Raw genomic sequence first — 18,620 nt, 5'->3', positions numbered from 1 at the left:
GGATTACAGGCTTGAGCCACCACGCCTGGCCCTCCATTATCATTTGTTGTAAGAAATTTTTAAATTTCCTTAATTTCTTCATTGACCCATTGGTTATTCAAGAGCATATTGTTCAATTTTCATGTTTTTTTTTTATAGTTTCCAAAATTCCTCATTACTGATATCTAATTTTATTCCATTGTGGTCAGTGAAGATGCTTGATATTATTTCAGATTTTTCAGAATGTGTTAAGACTTTTTTTTTGGGACCTAACAGATGGTCTATCCTTGAGAATGATCCATGTGCTGAGGAAAAGAATGTGTGTATTCTACAGCTGTTGGTTGAAATATTCTGTAAATATCTATTAGGTGCATTTGGTTTATAGTATAGATTGAGTCTTTTTTGTTGTTGTTGATTTTATGTATAGATGATCTGTTCAATATGGAAAGTGGGGTGGTGAAGTCTCCAGCTGTTATTGTATTGGGGTCTATCTCTATTTAGATCTAATAATATTTGCTTTATATATTTGTGTGCTCCAGTGTTGGGTGCATATATATTTACAGTTGTTATATCCTCTTGTTGAATTGAGGATATAACATCCATGTAGTGACCTTCTTTGTCTCTTCTTACAGTTTTTGTCTTGAAACTACTTCTGCTCTTTTTTGGTTTACATTTGCATAGGACATCTTTTTCCATCCCTTTTTTTTTTCAACCTATATGTCTCTTCATAGATGAAATGTATTTCTTGTAGGCAACAGATCATTGGGTCTGTTGTTTATTCATTTAGCCGCTGTGTGTTTTGTTTGGAGAGTTTAGTCCATTTTCATTCAGTGTTATTATTGAAGAGTAAAGACTTACTCCTGCCATTTTGTTACTTGTTTTCTGGTTGTTTTGTGGTCTTCCTTCTTTCCTTCCTTCGTATCTTCCTTTTAATGAAGGTGATTTTCTCTGGTGGTATGATTTATTTTCTTGCTTTTTATTTTTAGTGTATCTGTTGTATGTTTTTTGATTTGAGATTACCACAAGGCTTCCAAATTCTCTTATAACCCATTATTTTAAGCTGATAACAACTTAACACTGTTGCAAACAAGCAAAAGGAAAACTAATAAAAACTCTACACCTTAACTTCCTTTCCCTGCTTTTAAACTTTTTGTTTCTATGTATTTTACCGTCTGTGTCTTAAAGAATTCTTTTAGTTATTATTTCTGATTGGTTCATTGTTTAGTCTTTCTACGTAAGAATGATTTACACACCACAGTTATGGTGTTATAATAGTCTGTGTTTTTCTGGGTTCTTACCAGTGACTTTTGCACTTTTATGTGATTTCTTATTGCTCATTAATGTCTGTTTCTTTCTGATTGAAGTACTCTTTAGTATTTCTTGTGGGCCAAGTCTGGCATTGATGAAATCCCCTAGACTTGGGGGATTTGTTTGTCTGGGAAAGTCTTTATTTCTCCTTCATGTTTGAAGAATATTTTTGCCAGTATTATTCTAGGGTAAAAGCTTTTTACTTTCAGCACTTTCAATATGTCATGCCACTCTCTCCTGGCCTGTAAGGTTTCCACTGAAAAGTTTGTTGCCAGATGTGCTAGAGTTCCGTTACATGTTATTTGTCTCTTTTCTCTTGTAGCTTTTAGGATTCTTTCTTTATCCTTGACTTTTTGGGAGTTGTGTTGAGGTCGTCTTCTTTGGGTTAAGTCTGTTTGGTAATGTATAACCTTCTTCTACTTGGATATTGATATCTTTCTCTAGATTTGGAAGTTCTCTGTTATTATCCATTTGAATAAACCTTCTGCCCCTATCTCTTTCTTTACCTCCCCTTTAAGGCCAATAACTCTTCAATTTGCCCTTCTGAGGCTATTTTCTAGATCCTGTAGGCATACTTTATTGTTTTCTTTTTTTTTTCTTTTGTCTCTTTTGACTCTGTGTTTTCAAATAAACTGCCTTCATGCTTACTATTTTTTTCCTCTGCTTGATCAGTTCTACTACTAAAAGACTCTAATGTATTCTTAAGTATGTCAGTTGCATTTTTCAACTCCAGAATTTCTGCTTCTTTTTAATTATTTCAATCTCTTTGTTAAATTTGTCTGATAGAATTCTGAATTCCCTGTGTTACCTGGAATTTCTTTGAGCTTCCTCAAAACAGCTATTTTGAATTTTCGATCTTAAAGGTCACATATCTGCTTCTCTAGCATTGGTCTCTGGTTCGTTTGGTGAGGTCATGCTTTTGTGAATGGTCTTAATGCTAATGGATGTTAATCTGTGTCTGGGCATTGAAGAGTTAGGTATTTATTGTAGGTCTTTGTAGTGCAGGCTTGCTTGTACCTGTCCTTGGGAAAGATTTTCAGATATTTGCAAAGCCTGGGTGTTGGCTGGGTGCAGTGGCTGACACCTGTAACTCTCCAGCACTTTGGAAGTTTGAGAAGGGCAGATTGCTTCAGCTCAGGAGTTTGAGACCAGCCTGGGTAACATGGCAAAACCCCATCTCTACAAAAAAAACAAAAAAAAACAAAAAAAAACCCCGGGTGTGGTGGCATATGCCTACAGTCTCAGCTACTTGGGAGGCTGAGGTGGATCACTCAAGCCCAGGAAGTTGAGGCTACAGTGAGCTGAGATGGTGCCACTACTCTGGCCTGGGTGACAGAGTGAGATTCTGTCTTAAAAAAACCAAAACATAGGTGTTGTAATCTAAGCTGTGTCTTTGTTAGGGTGCACCCCAAGCTCAGTAATGTTGTAATATTCTTGCAGAGTTGTAGATACACTGCCTTGACGATGTTGGTTAAGATCCAGAATACTTATCTGGATTACAAGGCAGAGACCCTTGTTGTGTTCCGTTTATTTCTCAAGATACTCACAAACAGAGTGTCCTTCTCTGTTCTGAGCCTCCTGGAGCTGGGGGAGGGATGACACAAGCACCCCTGTGACTACTACCAATGTGATTTCACTGGGTCAGACCTGAAGCCAGCACAGCTTTTCACCCAAGGCCTGCTGTAACCACTGTCTGGCTAGTGTTTATGGTTACTCAGGGCCCTGGGGCTCTGCAGTAAGTAGGTGGCGAAATCAGCTAGGTTTGTGTTCTTTCCTTCCTGGCGGTAAGTTTCCCTAGGTCCTGGGCAGGTCCAGAGATGTTGTAGGGAGTCAGGGACTAGAGTCAAATATCTTAGAAGTCTTTCTGGCGAGCTGGCACTCAGACCACAAGATGCAGTCCTTGCCACTCTTTCCTCCCCTATCCATAGGCAGAGGAGCCTCACCTTGTAGCCACCACTGCCACATACCCACAGGTAGTACTGCCAGGCCACTGCTGCCAGTGTTCCCTTAAGGCCCAAAGGCTCTTCAGCCAGCTTGTGGTTAATGCTACCTGGCGTGGAACTCACCCTTCAGGGCAGTGGTTTCCCCTCTGGCCCAGGGCAGATCCAGAAATGCCATCTAGAGCCAAGGCCTGGAATTGAGAACCCCAAAAGCCCGCTTGGTGCGCTATGCCACTGTGGCCAAGCTGGTACCTAAGGTGGAAGACAGAGTTCCCTTTATTTTTCCTTTTTTTCCCTCTGCTTTTCTCAGGCAGGAGTATTCCCATAGCTACTATAGCTGGGAACATGCTTAGTCTCACCTGAAGCTAGCAAGTCTCAGAGTCTTATCCAAGGTCCACACTGCCTGGCCATGACTGCTGGTTTCTCAGGGCCCACAGGCTCTTTAGTCTGATGGGTCCTGCTGGTACTGGTTTCTTTCCTTCAAGGCAGCAAGTTCCCTTCTGGCCTAGGGTGTGTCTAGAAATGTCCTCCAGGAGCTGAGACCTAGAAAGGGGGCCTCATGTCTCTGAGTGGTGTCCTATCCTGTTTGGTTGAGCTGGTATCCAAGATGCAAGACAAAGAATATCTCTCTTTTGGAGCTGTGAACTGTGTAGCCTGGGGTTGGGTGGCACCAGCACGCCATTGGCTGCCCCTGCTCATATGTCAGTAGGTCCCGTGTCCCCCAAGTCCACTGGCTCTGAGCCCAGTTACATTAGGACTTGCTTAGGATTTGCAGTCTCTGTGTCCTACACTGCCTTTCAAATTTATTTGGGGCCCTAGAGTACTTTAGTCTGCAGTGATGAAGCTGTCTGGAATTCAAGTTCTGGCCATGGGGTTGGGCAATTCCCCTCTGGCTAAGGCTAGTGTAAGTACTCCCTCTATGGGTGGGTGTCAGCTGAGTTCAGCCTCTTTTGCTTTCTGCAGTGATGGCGGCACTGAGTTCAGTGCAATCTCTCACACCCGCTGTGCTCTCCATCTCCCAAGTGTGCACCACACAGTTCGCTGCAGTGGCAAAGGGGTGAAGGAGGGAGGGGGAATGGTGGCATTGGCTATTCAAACCTGTCTTTCCTACCCTCTCCCACTGCCTCTTTTAGTGATATGAAGTTAAAACCAGGTACTGTGTGTGCTCATCTGATTTTTGGTTCTTATGAAGGTGCTTTTTGGTGTATAGATAGTTGTTAAATTGGTGTCCTTCTTGGGATAACAATGAGTGCAGCCTTCTATTCTGCCATCTTGCTGCCTGCATTCCAGAACCTTTTTTCGTAATTTCCTTTTTAGATATTTGTTAATGTTTGGAAGCACATCTGATTTTTTTGTTGTTGATTTTGTATCCTGCCACTTGTTTATTAGTTGTAACAGTTTGTTTTGTGGAGTTTTAGGGTTTTCTATAATAACATAATGTTGTGTCCAAATGGAACAATTTTAATTCTTGTTTTTCCAATTTGGAGGCTATTTATTTAGCCTAATTGTCCTGGTTAAGACTTCTAGTACTGTGTTGAATAGAAGTGACAAGAGTGGGGCATCCTTGCCTTGTTCCTGATCCTAGAGAAAAAGCTTTCAGTTTTTCTTCATTGAATATGGTGTTAGCTGTGGGCTTCTCCTTTGTGAAATTTATTTTATTATGTTGAGATGCTTTTCTGTTATTCCTGGTTTGTTTTTACCATGAAAGGGCGTGAATTTTTTGAGTTTTTTCTGCATCTGTTGAAATGATGATCATATAATGCTATTCTTTATTTTGTTAATGTGGCTTATTATATCAGTTGATTTTTTTTTTTATTGAATCTTCTATGCATCGTAGGGATAAATTCCACTTTGTTGTGGTATATAATTTTTAAAAAATTTTGTTGTTGGTTGGGTTTGCTGGTATTTTATTGAGGATCTGTGCATCTGTATTTGTCAAGGAGTAACTAATACATTTTTTAACCTCATTAAAAATAATTTTGAAGATGTACTCCAAGTCTCAACAATGAACCTGGCTCTATGTGCTCCACTCGTTGATGCTTCCCAGCGATCTAGTTTGTTTGGAATGCTTTTCCCACCATTTGACTGGATGACTTGTACTCTGGTAGTATCTCCTCATTCCATAAAACTCTGCCTACCTGCCTCCCCTGTCCTTCCAATTCTGGATTAGGTGCCTTTCTTAGGGGACTTCTATCATCACATATATCATAATTGGCTATTTATTCCTTCTCTCCTAGAAGAAGCTATTTGAGAATAAGAGCTGTATTTCCTCTTGACCTCCAATCGTTAATCCAGTGTCTGACACATTATTAGATACTTTTTAATATAAGTCTTCTAGTACATAAGACAAAACTGAACAAAATCAAAACATTTAATTAAAACTCAGTTTTACTTTTTATTAATATCTAAGTGTCCTACAATCAAAGCACAGCTTCTTAGTTGAACAAAGAAAGCAATTCTCTTTTGCTTTAGGAGTCTAAGTAAAACTGATGTCTTTGCTAGGTATTTTTTCCTGCCCTGAACATCTTATCACTGAAGTGAGCAAAGCTGTCTATTGCTCCTTATGCTTATTTTTATTTATCTTAGTAATTAATACTGTTATTCTCATCATCTTTAATTTGTTCTTAATAAATCTATAGGAATCTTTTATATACCTTTGCTTTTCTTTGAATTAATTTTTATACTTAAAATTACTGTCATTTAATAATTTTCCTGATTTTTAAAACTTTTTATTTTGAGAAAAATCTTAAGTGTACAGAAGAGTTGCAAGGATATTAAGTACCAGTATACCTTTCACCTATATTTACCAAGTAACATTTGCCACATTTTGCTTTATTTTTGTCTGTATGTACAATTATGTTATTTGCTAATCATTAGTAAGTTGCAGACATTCTAACTCTTCTTACTTGTTTCAGCATGTATATGAACAAGGACTTTTAAAAATACCAATATAATTATCAAATTCAGGAGATTTAAGATTGATATAATACTGTTACTTAATATATGGTTTATATTCCAAATTTTTCAGTTGCTCAGATTGTGTGCTCTATAGCAATTTCCCCTGTAATCTAGGATGCAGTCAGGGAGCACACATGGCATTTACATGTCATTTCTATTCAATATCCTTTAATCCAGGGAAGTTCCTCAGCCTGAGTTTTTGAGTCTTTCATGACATTAATGTTTTTTTGTTTGTTTGTTTGTTTGTTTGTTTTTTGAGACGGAGTCTTGCTCTGTCGCCCGGGCTGGAGTGCAGTGGCCGGATCTCAGCTCACTGCAAGCTCCGCCTCCTGGGTTTACGCCATTCTCCTGCCTCAGCCTCCGGAGTAGCTGGGACTACAGGCGCCCGCCACCTCGCCCAGCTAGTTTTTTCAATTTTTAGTAGAGACGGGGTTTCACCGTGTTAGCCAGGATGGTCTGGATCTCCTGACCTCGTGATCCGCCGGTCTCGGCCTCCCAAAGTGCTGGGATTACAGGCTGGAGCCACCGCGCCCGGCGACATTAATGTTTTTTAAGAGTGTAACCAGTATTTTTTTGAAGGTTGTCAACTTGGGTTTATATATTCCTTTGTGATAAGATTCAATTTATTTACATTTTTGTTAGGAATACTGTATGAGATGTATGTTCCTTTCTGTGCCTGTGGATCAAGAGTCATATGAAGTCAGTGATGTTAAGTTTGATCCATCAGAAACTTTTGTAACTAATAAGTAATTTGTGGAGAAATAGTTGAGATTGTAAATATTCTGTTTTCCAAGAAACACTCATTGGTTTTAGCATTTGTTGATGATTATTACTTAAGTCAGTTATTACTATAATAGTTCCAAAATGATGACTTTGGAACTCTATCATTCTTCTGTATTGATTTGTTGTCTAATACTTTGTAATGGAGATATTTCTTTATGGAATTGTCCTAAAGGGAGTTCATAAAATATTAGTGGAAATGACCTAAGATTTTTCTCCTTTTTATTATGAAAATGTTATATGTACAAAAAAAAACAGAAGAATACTACAGCTGTGATTCAAGAGTTTTAAACATTAGTCATATTTGCTTTACCTATCTTGTATGTATGTGTGTGTTTGCTGCAATTTTTGAAAGTATGTTGGAGATATTATGATATGATATTTTTATCCCTAAATATTTCAATATTTATCTCCTAAGAATATTTTCTATATAACCATAATAGCAGTAGGTCACCTAAAAAAATTAACAATTCCATAATACCATGTAATAACCAGTTTATGTTAAAATTTCCCCAATATGTCTTTTTTTTTTTTAATGACCCAATTCAACATTTATACATTACACTTGGACCCAGAAGGACCCAATTCAACATTCATACGTTGCACTTGGTTTCTCTGAAGTCTTCCTTAATTTAGAACAGGTCATTCTCGCACTTGTTTTCTTAATTACATTAAGTTTTTAAATTAATTATTCTTCACTTTAGAAAGAAAATGAACTTTTTGGTTTTGTAATTAGCAAGTAATTTGTGAGTTTTGGCACCACATAAATATCCTGTTCTTCAGTAGTTTTTACCTAATAGTTTTCGCTTCCATTGATGATCCTTGTCTAAATCAGTTATTTTCTTGGAGGTTGCATGTGCCCAAGCCCACAACCATGCATACAATCACAAATGAACAAGAAAAACTGATTTTTTTTGGTTACACACAAGGTATCATAGTCTATACATTTTTCTGCAACCTTGTATTTCACTTAATATATTAAGGAGATTTCCTAAATAGAGGGATTCCCTCTTATCTCTGAGGGTTCCTCCCCTCTTACATAGGGAGAAGTATAAACCAACTTTTTTTCAAACTGTATTTGAGAACCTCTACTAAGGTCTGAATTAAATACTAAACTACCATTTGAAATGCAGGGATAAAAATTTAAACACTTTTTGAATTTGGAATTGTATTTATAAAGTAACTCTTTGTCATGATTTTAGCCTGAAGTTTTCATATAAACAGTAATATAAAATGTATGAAAGAGATGGGTTATCATTTACATTTGGTTAGAATTTGCAAAAAACTCTTTTCATAAAACTTATTCTATTTCTACCCTCTGTTTTACTTGAAATTATTGCCATTTTTTTCATCAAAAATTATTTGCATTCTTTCATCTGTCTTTATGACCATAGAGATAACAAAATAAGTTACGACTTCTTGGCCTAATGGAATGAAAATAATAATGAGAATGTTTTGTTCTTGGCACTGTGCTTAAAAATTAAACCCTTTACACATACTAACTCTTTTAATTACGTTATAATTTTAGTAGGTAGATGACATTATTCCTTTTTTTTGAGACAGGGTCTTGCTCTGACACCCAGGCTGGAGTGCAGTGGAGCAAGCACAGCTCACTGCGGCCTCAACCTCCCAGGCTCAAGCAATCATCCCACCTCAGCCTTTCAAGTAGCTAGGACAACAGTCGTGAGCCATGATGCCCAGCTAATGTTTTGCATTTTTTTTAGAGACGAGGTCTCCCTGTGTTCCCCAGGCTGGTCTTGAATTCCTGGGCTCAAGTGATCCTGAAGCCTTGGCGTCTCAAAGCACTGGGATTAACCATGCATAAGCATGAGCCACTGTGCCTGGCCTTACATTATTCTTATAAATGAGGAATTTAAAAATTCATATAGGAGAAGCATCTTAAGATACTTTTTTTTTTTTTTTTTTTTGAGATAGAGCCTTGCACTGTCGTCCGGGCTAGAGTGCAGTGTCGAGATCTCGACTCACTGCAACCTCCACCTCCCGAGTTCAAGCGATTCTCCTGCCTCAGCCTCCCAAGCAGCTGGGATTACGGGTGCCTGCCACTACACCTGGCTAATTTTTTGTATTTTTAGTAGAAACGGGGTTTCACTATATTGGCCAGGCTGTCTCAAACTCCTCACCTCATGATACACCCACCTCGGCCTCCCAAAGTGCTGGGATTACAGGCATAAGCCACTGTGCCTGGCCCAAAAAATGTTATTTAACTGATCTGAAACTTAAATGTGTTTGTTTAACACCAACATATGTGATTCTGAACCACGCATACTATGCTGCTTATTCACAATAGCAAAGACATGGAATCAACCTAAATGCCAATCAACAGTAGCCTGGATAAGGAAAATGTGGTACATATACACCATGGACTACTATGCAGCCATAAAAGTAAACAAGATCATGTCCATTGCAGGAACATGGATGGAGCTAGAGGCCATTATCCTTAGCAAACTAACACAGGAACAGAAAACCAACTACTGCGTGTTCTCACTTATAAATGGGAGCTAAATGATGAGAACACACGGACACATAGAGGGGAAGAGCAGATTTTGGGGCCTTCTAGAGGGTGGAGGGTGGGAGGAGGGAGAGGATCAGGGAAAGCAGCTAATGAGTACTAGGCTTAGTACCTGGGTGACAAAATAATCTGTACAACAAACCCCCATGACACGAGTTTACCAGTTTACCTATATAATAAACCAGTACATGTACCCTTGAACCTAAAAGTTAAAAAAAAAAAAAAATTCATTTGTTAAGATTTTAAATTTTATAGTATTAAATTTATTATTTTGATTTTGGTTTTTGCTTTTGATACTTATGCTATATGGTCCTATTTACATGTTGATCTTTGTGACAGGTATTTTAACAATGGACTTAAAAGAGCCTGTAGACCCTAATATGAGAAATTATAAGTACAGTAGGGGTCACCTCTGGGATGTGTGACATCAGTTGGTAACCTCAAAGTGAAACTGGAGTTTAGGGTGAAATAGGGCATAGAGTGGTGGGAAGTTGACCAAATTGTAGCCCTTCCTTTTGATTCAGTGTATTTAAGGATCCTTGTCAGAATGGAGTCCTTTTAGCTATAAGGAGAAGATCCAGACCTGGAACATTGACTAATTAGAATTGCAGTTTCTTCATTTTTGAAAACTTTTCCTTCCCCATTTGAAACTAGACCATTTTATAATTAGTAATTGGTACATTAATAGTGCAAAGAATATTCAAACTGCACAGTATTTTTTGGTATTTTTTATTATTTCATGTAGTGCAAAATTCAAAAGGTACAGCAGGGTATACACTAAGGGTCTTTTTCCCCAGAGACAGCGACTGGTACCAGTTTTCTTTGTTACCGTGTATTTTCTTCCAGATGTAATTTACATACACATACATTCTTTTTAACAGTCCCATATAAAGGCAGTTGCTATACACACGGTACTGAGCCTTGAGGTTTTTCACTTAATAGTATATCATGGAGATTATTTCATGTCTGTATATTGTGAATTTCCTTACTCATTTTTTATAGCTGCACAGTACTCTGTTATAAAGGTATACCATAATTTATTTAGCCAGGCCTAAATAAATCTAACTTATTTACATTGTTTCAGTCTTACTTGTAATAACAGTGCTACATGGATAATAGGCAAGTCATTTTGTACATAAAGATGTGCATTTGGTATCTGTGCAGGATAAATTGTTAAATAAGGGGTTGCTGTGTCAGTTTGTGCATTTATAACTTTGACAGCAGGTGCTGAATATGCCCCCATAAAGGCTGTACACTCCCACTAACAATATAGGAAAGTTTATATTAGCAAATTGCTCAATCTTGTTGAAGCTTTAACTTTCGTTTCCCTTCTTATCAGTGAGGTTGAGCATAATTTCATGTGCTAGGAACTCATTTGTATTTTCTTTCCCAGTATACTCTTTAAATTCTAGGTTTGGTATAACTACTTAAGGTTTAACTTTTTTTTTTTTTTCAAGACGGAGCCTCCCTCTGTCATCCAGGCTGGAGTGCAGTGGCACGATCTCGGCTCACTGCAATCTCCACCTCCCGAGTTCAAGCGATTCTCCTGCCTCAGTCTCCTGAGTAGCTGGGATTACAGGTGCACACCACCACACCTGGCTAATTTTTGTATTTTTAGTAGAGATGAGGTTTCACCATATTGGTCAGGCTGTTTTCTAACTCCTGACCTCGTGACCTGCCTGCCTTGGCCTCCTGAAGTGCTGGGATTACGGGCGTAAGCTACCGCGCCCAGCCAGGTTTAACATTTTTGAAGCTATTCTCTGCAGATACTTATGGCAAGACTAGACATAATACAGAAGTTAATATTATGAGCTCTGGAGTCTTAGGTTTATTTCTTGGGTTTGCCACTTCCTAGCTGTAACACCTTAGGCAATTTACATGTGTTAAGTCAGATAAAGCATATGAAAGCACAGTGCCTAGCACATAAGAGCACAAGAATGTTAGCTATTGTTAGTATACCTGATGCATGCTAATAGTAACTAACATTATTAGCTATTATATGTTAGTTGACTGTAGTAACTCTAGTTACTCTACATAGTTAACTTTGTTCCATAAATGCTTTATTTGGAGTATAATTATAATTATTTAAAAATACTAATTTTTTATTAGCAATAAAAATGAAGTGTGCCAAAATATTCATCGTAATTAATACCAGTTAAGTAACTGGTGCTAGGAGAATTTTGAGTAATTTGTGTTAATTATTTTTAATGTCTAATTTTTCTGTAATGGAAATATGTTTTATAATAGAAAAAGTATGGTAAAGATTGTTGTGAAATGATTTTTGTTAAAATATACCTCCTCTGTTTTTTCATTACAGACAGAGAGTGCATGGGCTGAAGAATACTCTGAAAAGAAGAAAGGATCTCATAAGCGCTCGGCATCTTGGGGCAGTACAGATCAACTTAAGGAGGTCAGAAAAATGGTTCTAAGATAGTGGATGTGGAAATATGATCCTTCTGTTGGCTATTTCCTTGATATTATGGGCAGCAAGTCTTTGTAATTTTCCATTGATATATTTTTTCTTTTTGGCTTGTGAAATAACAGGAAAACAATTATTGTATTGATTTAATAAAGATTTGAGTAGGGAGATTTGTATTTTTGTCTTTTTTTTAGGAGAGTTCATACTTGTCTGTTAATATCAGATTTAAACATTGTAACAATACAACAAATTCACATTTATTCCTTTTTTTTTTTGGTGAGATGGAGTCTTGCTCTGTTGCCCAGGCTGGAATGCACTGGTGCAGTCTTGGCTCACTGCAGGCTCTGCCTCCCAGGCTCAAGCAATTCTCGTGCCTCAGCCTTCCAAGTAACTGGTACTGCAGGTGTATGCCACCATGGCCAGCTAATTTTTGTATTTTCAGTAGAGACAGGGTTTCATCATATTGTCCAGGCTGGTCTCTAACTCTTGACCTCAAGCAGTCTGCCTCCCTTGGCCTCCCAAAGTGCTGGGATTATAGGCGTGAGCCACTGCACCCGGCCACATTTATTATTTTTCTATATATGGTGGTGTTTCTGAAATGCAGTATTCACTATAACCATGATGATTATGGCTCCGTGCTATGATTACCATTTTCTGTGCTGCTAATTAGTGACATTTTCATTTCACACGTAATGTAGAAATGCAAAAATTCGGTCAAAGAATAAATAAGATATTCATTGGAATTACATTCGTTAAAGATGATATCTGTGAATATATTTCATGGCTTGAGTTGATTTTTGAATACTGTGTAATTTTTGGAGCTGTTGAAAGTTGGGTGTTCAATAAAGAAATCTAAAAATAAAAGTTAACTTATGGTAAAGGCAATGAGAATGATTTTTTTTTTTTTAATTCTTCGTGAAAACTGTAATGTACTTATTCTAAGTGCTGAAAACTTTATTTGTGTAGTGCTTGGGAAGCTTGAAGGCTGAGAACAGTGTTGGAACATATACACATACATCCATGTGTTGTATATATGTATAAAATTATGAACAAAAAAATGAGACTGTGATGTGTTTCACAAATTCAAAGGACTTATTAAGGGTGAGTTTTACTAGTTCTTACTAAGCAAGGATGTGTTTTTATTTCGTGTGGAAAACACTCTGTTGTACTTGCTATTTTTGCTTTCTCAGATTGCAAAATTACGCCAGCAGTTGCAGAGAAGTAAACACAGCAGTCGGCATCATCGAGATAAAGAAAGACAGTCTCCATTTCATGGCAACCATGCAGCTATTAACCAGTGTCAGGTAAGAGTACCAATACCACAAAATCCAGAAAAGGAATTTGTTGTCTTTCTGGTGATTTGTTATTTCATTGGTAATTGTTTAGGACAAAAATGCTCAAAAATATATTTGAAACAGCGATTTAAATACTGAATCACAGTCTTTATATTAAGTTGACAAAATGGTATTTTCTTTTAGTGACCTAAGATGTGACTTCTAGGAGACATAGCTATTTATCTATTTTGGTTTACCATGTTTGTCTTTATCAGTTCAATGTATTGGAGGCAGAATGATACAGAGAATTGAGTATTGGGTATGGAACAGGCCCTGGCTGAATAATTTATCCTTTCTAAGTCTCAGTTTCCTCATGTGAAGATGGGGATAATAATAACTGTCTCAGGCGGGGAACGTCACACACTGGGGCCTGTTGTGGGCTGGGGTGATGGGGGAGGGATAGCATTAGAAGAAATAGCTAATGTAAATGACAAGTTAATGGGTGCAGCAAACCAACAGGGCACATGTGTACATATGTAACAAACCTGCATGTGGTGCACATGTACCCTAGAACTTAAAGTATAATAAAAAAAAAAAAACCTGTCTCATAGAAGTCTTTTGATAGAGACAAATCTTTATCTGCTTTGATTTTTTAGTAGAGCCCATGAACTGCTCTTGATAGCTCATCCGTCCAAGGAGCACTTTCCTTTAACTGAATTGAAATTGGATGAAATCTCTTGGCAAGGAGAAAGCAAGTTCATTTCAGGTCCTTCAGGATCTTTCAAGTTCCAGAATTGAAGCTTTGGGAATGTGGAAGGCTAGATTCAATTTTCCATGTTAACAGTAAGGTAGCAGCAGGGCCTGGAAGGTAGAGGGAAACTAGAAGGCTAGTTTCTGTGACTCTCAGATTGTTTTATAATACTGGAGTTGGCAAACTGTGGCCTTGGAGCCAAGAATGTCCCACCATGTGTTTCTGTAAATAAGTTTTTATTAGACAACAGTCACTCTCATTTTTTATGTATTGTTTATGGCTCCTTTTCATGCTATAAAAATATACATTTGACTCTCTATATCTTCAGGTTTTGCATTTATGGATTCAACCAACCATGGATCAAACATATTTGAGAAAAAATAGAATATGCATAAATATAAATATATTTTAAAATATAATTTAAAGTAAAAATTAAAAATATAGTATAACAACTATTTGCATAGTATTTACATTGTATTAGGTATTATAAGTAATCTAGAGATTATTTAAAATATACAGGAGGATGTTCCTAAATCATATGCAGTTACCATGCCATTTTATATAAGAGACTTGAGCATCTGTGGATTTTGGCATTTGCAGGAGGTCCTGTCCTGGAACCAATCTTCCGAAATTGAGTAGTTGAAACACAGACTGTCTGGTTCACAAAACCTTAAAACACTTACTGTTTGGCCATTTACAGAGAAGGCATGCCAACTCCTTTTATAGTTTGGTAGTGTCTGATGTTTGTTAAATATATAGATTGTTTGCAATGGAAAGTATGAGTAAAGGTATAGAATTTTTCAAACTGATTTTGCCCCAAAATATTAATACTTGGGTCAAATTTGATTTCACAGATTTATAGGGATTTTTTTGTTTTTTTTTGAGACAGGGTCTTGCTCTATCACCCAGGCTGGAGTGCAGTGGGATGATCACAGCTCACTACAGCCTCAACTTCCTGGGTTTATGCGATCCTCCCACCTCAGCCTGCTGAGTAGATGAGACTACCTGTGTGCACCACCACGCCTGGCTAATATTTTTATTTTTTTTATTTTTATTTTTGTAGAGATGGATTCTGTCTATGTTGCCCAGGCTGGTCTCTAACTCCTGGCTTCGAGTGATTCTCCACCTTAGCCTCTCAGAGTGTTGGAATTACAGGCATGAGCCACTATTCCCAGCCAAATTTATAGTTTGATTATAGTTTCCAGTAACTTGTTTCTGTATTTAAGATATTTTAATTAAAAATATGGTTATACATTAGTATTAGTGTATACTTAAAAACCTGTACAGACTAGATTTATTTCTGGAGAAATAGAAATTTTAAATTGACAAAATAAGAAATGAAAAATTTGTAAAGACTAATAATTTTGTTAGCCCCAAATCCTAGCCACTAGACCACCAGGGAAGTGCCAAGACTAATAACTTTTCAATTTGGAATATTAATTAAAAACCCAGTCTCACTCTCAAGAGGCTGAAGACCCAGATGATTTTACAGATGAATTTGCCAGCCTTCCCCTTCCTCTCATTCATTCATAAATGAATGGTATGTGTTTCTAAAAAATAAGGCCACTTTTTACTCCTAGTCCATATTTTTACTCCAAGTAGAATAGGGATTAGGATGGAATTTTATTGAATTAGTGGCTAGTTTTAGGACTTCAGAAGTTTCTGAAGTGATTATTTTTAAAACTTGCATGAAAACTGTTTTAAAGTGGTTATTCAAATTTTCATTTTTTTCTTCATGCAAGTTGAATTTACTTAATAAAGATTATTGGAATTTACTTGAAATTTATATTTAATTTAAAAACAATTCCTTGCAGAGAAGGTAAGGGCAAGAAAATAGAGAAACTTGAAAAATAATTTATCTAGTTTGAGTTTTGTACACTTGACACATCAAGCGTCTTAACTATTTCTCTTGTTTTATTTAGTGTTAACAGCCAACCACAAGTCATGCACATGTGCATCATGATAGTAATGACAGTAGTACTCATGTTTAATTGAAACTGAGGCTGGATGGGCACGGTGGATCACCTGAGGTCAGGAGTTCGAGACTAGCCTAGCCAACATGGCGACACCACATCTCTACTAAAAATACAAAAATTAGCCAGGCTGGCAGGTGCCTGTAACCCCAGCTACTTGGGAGGCTGAGGCAAGAGACTGACTTGAACCCAGGAGGCAGAGGTTGCAGTGAACTGAGATTGTGCCACTGCACTCCCGTCTGGGTGACAGAGTGAGACTCCATCTCAAAAAAAAATTTTAAAAAGAAACTCTTAGGCTGTAAACATGAAAATAATTTCTATTAAGTTATTGTTTTGGTGGATTCTCTATCTAGTGGAGAAAAGTGCCACATGATACATGCATACTTTTGAGGCCACTCATCAGCCTATAAAATATTTATTAATCATTTTGGCCTGTGACTGTATTACTCATTAGGGGATGTGGTGATAAAGAAATATTGTCTGTCCTCACCAGTTCTCATATTAAAGAGATAGGAGTAAACAGTTAATTATAACACTGTATAATGAATGTGTTGATAGGGAGAATTCAGAGTGTAACAGAAGATGTGTTTATTTGGAACAGGATGGAGTCATCTAGAAAGACTTCTCAGAGAAAGTGGTGTCTAGCTGATTCCTGAAAGATAAGTATGAGGTGGAAAAAGTCATGTCCCCAGGTAGAAGTAGTGGTAAGAGATTAGGCTGGAGAGGTAAATGGCAGCCAAACCTGAAAGTCTCCATGTTCACTTGTTAAGACATTTAGACTTCAACCTAGGGACACCAGGGAGCTATTTTTTTAAATGCAGGATATGGATATGTGACCATTTTATAATGGTCATTATGGGGTCTGATATAGAATGATTTGGGAAGGGACAAGATTAGAAGTAGGGAAATAGTTTAAGAATAGGATTTAGTGATCCAAGTAAGAAGTGATGGCCTCCAGTAGGGTAGAAACTTTCAAACTGCTGAGAACAGACAAACTTGAGTGATATTTAGAAGGTGAGAATTAATAGTTGAATTCCATTAAAAGTGCTTACTACGGTAAGCATTTGGATATATTATTGGCATTTAATCCTCATCTTTAAGGTGGGGTTTGTTAGTCTCTCCATTTTATAGACAAGAACATCAAGGCCCAGAGAGGTCAGGTATATTGTTTAAGGTCACACGAGACAGCCAGAATTCTAACCTAGGCATTCTAACCTCAGAGTCTGAGGTTTTTAAACTCTGTGCTAGCTGATGGTTGATGAGATTTGAGAAAAATAGAGATGAAAGTTAAGGATGATACCAATTTTTACTTTTAAAATATGATTTAAGGCCAGCCGTGGTGGCTCACGTCTGTAATCTCAGCATTTTGGGAGGCTGAAGCGGGTGGATTGCTTGAGCCGAGGAATTTGAGACCAGCCTGGGCAACATAGCAAAACCCCCTCTCTACTAAAAACACAAAAATAAGCCAGGCATGGTGCTGCGTGCCTATAACCCAAGCTATCAGGAGGCTGAGGCATGAGAATAGCTTGAACCTGGGAGGTGGAGGTTGTAGTGAGCTGAGATCGCACCACTGCACTCCAGCCAGGGGCGGTAGAGTGAGACTCATTCTCTAAATAAATAAATAAACAAACAAACAATGAAAAAATAAAAAATGAAATAGGATTTTAAAAGTTTATCTACCTACCTCAACACCGTATATAAAAGTAACTCAAAATGCATCAAGGACCCTAAGTGTAAGAGCTAAACCTAAAAGCTCTTGGAAGAATATATAGTCATAACGTTTGTGACATTGCACTGGGCAATGGCTTCTTAGAAATGACACCAAAAGCACAAGCAAGAAAAGAAGAAGTAGATAAATTGTACTTAATCAAAATTAAAAATTTGTGATTCTAAGGACATCATCAAGAATGTGAAAAGATAACCCACAGAATAGGATAACCCACAAATCATATATCTGATAAGGCATTTGTATCTAAACTACGTAAAGAACTCTTGCAACTCAATAATTTAACAAAAACATTTAAAAATGGGCACAGGATCTGAACAGAGAGTTCTCCAAGGAAGATGTACAAATAGCCAATAAGCACGTGAAAAAGATGCTCAGTAGAATTTGTCAATAGGGAAATGCAATTCAAAACTCCAGTGAAATACCACTTCATATGCATTAGAATGCTGTAATTTAAAAGACAGGTAAGTGTTAGGGAAGGATGTGGAGAAACTAGAACTTCCATATATACATATAAACTTTTATTTATTTTTAATTAATTAATTTGTTTTTAGATGGAGTCTCGCACTGTCACCTTTACTGGAGTGCAATGGCATGATCTCAGCTCACTGTAACCTCTGCCCCCTGGGGTCAAGCGATTCTCCTGCCTTAGCCTCCTGAGTAGCTGGGATTACAGGCACCCACCACCACGGTGCCTGGCTAATTTTTTGAATTTTTAATAAAGATGGGGTTTTACTGTGTTGGCCAGGCTGGTCTCGTACTCCTGACCTCACGATCCTACCCCTCAGTCTCCCAAAGTGCTGGGATTACAGGCGTGAGCCATTGCACTGGCCAATTTTTTTTTTTTTTTTTGAGACATAGTTTCACTCTTTTTGCCCAGGCTGGGGTGCAATGGCACGATCTTGGCTCATTGCAACCTCTGGCTACCAGGTTCAAGTGATTCTCCTGCCTCAGCCTCCTGAGTAGCTGGGATTACAGGCAT

The 18,620-nt window shown here is 37.5% G+C and overlaps 1 protein-coding gene across 1 annotated transcript in view; it reads left to right on the top strand.

Annotated features, from left to right (window-relative positions):
• Positions 1-18,620, top strand: part of FAM117B (family with sequence similarity 117, member B) — a 139,416-nt gene that overhangs the window by 89,400 nt on the left and 31,396 nt on the right. Inside the window, exons 3-4 of the mRNA XM_011949923.1 lie at positions 11,813-11,905; positions 13,105-13,218. Coding sequence (XP_011805313.1) covers positions 11,813-11,905; positions 13,105-13,218 — 207 coding nt within the window. The remainder of the gene's footprint in view (positions 1-11,812; positions 11,906-13,104; positions 13,219-18,620) is intronic.

Source organism: Colobus angolensis, unplaced genomic scaffold, assembly GCF_000951035.1.
Source record: "Colobus angolensis palliatus isolate OR3802 unplaced genomic scaffold, Cang.pa_1.0 Scaffold30, whole genome shotgun sequence".
Lineage (NCBI taxonomy): Eukaryota > Metazoa > Chordata > Mammalia > Primates > Cercopithecidae > Colobus > Colobus angolensis.
The sequence above is the reverse complement of the archived record's forward strand: the minus strand, read 5'-3'. Positions and strand labels throughout refer to the sequence as shown.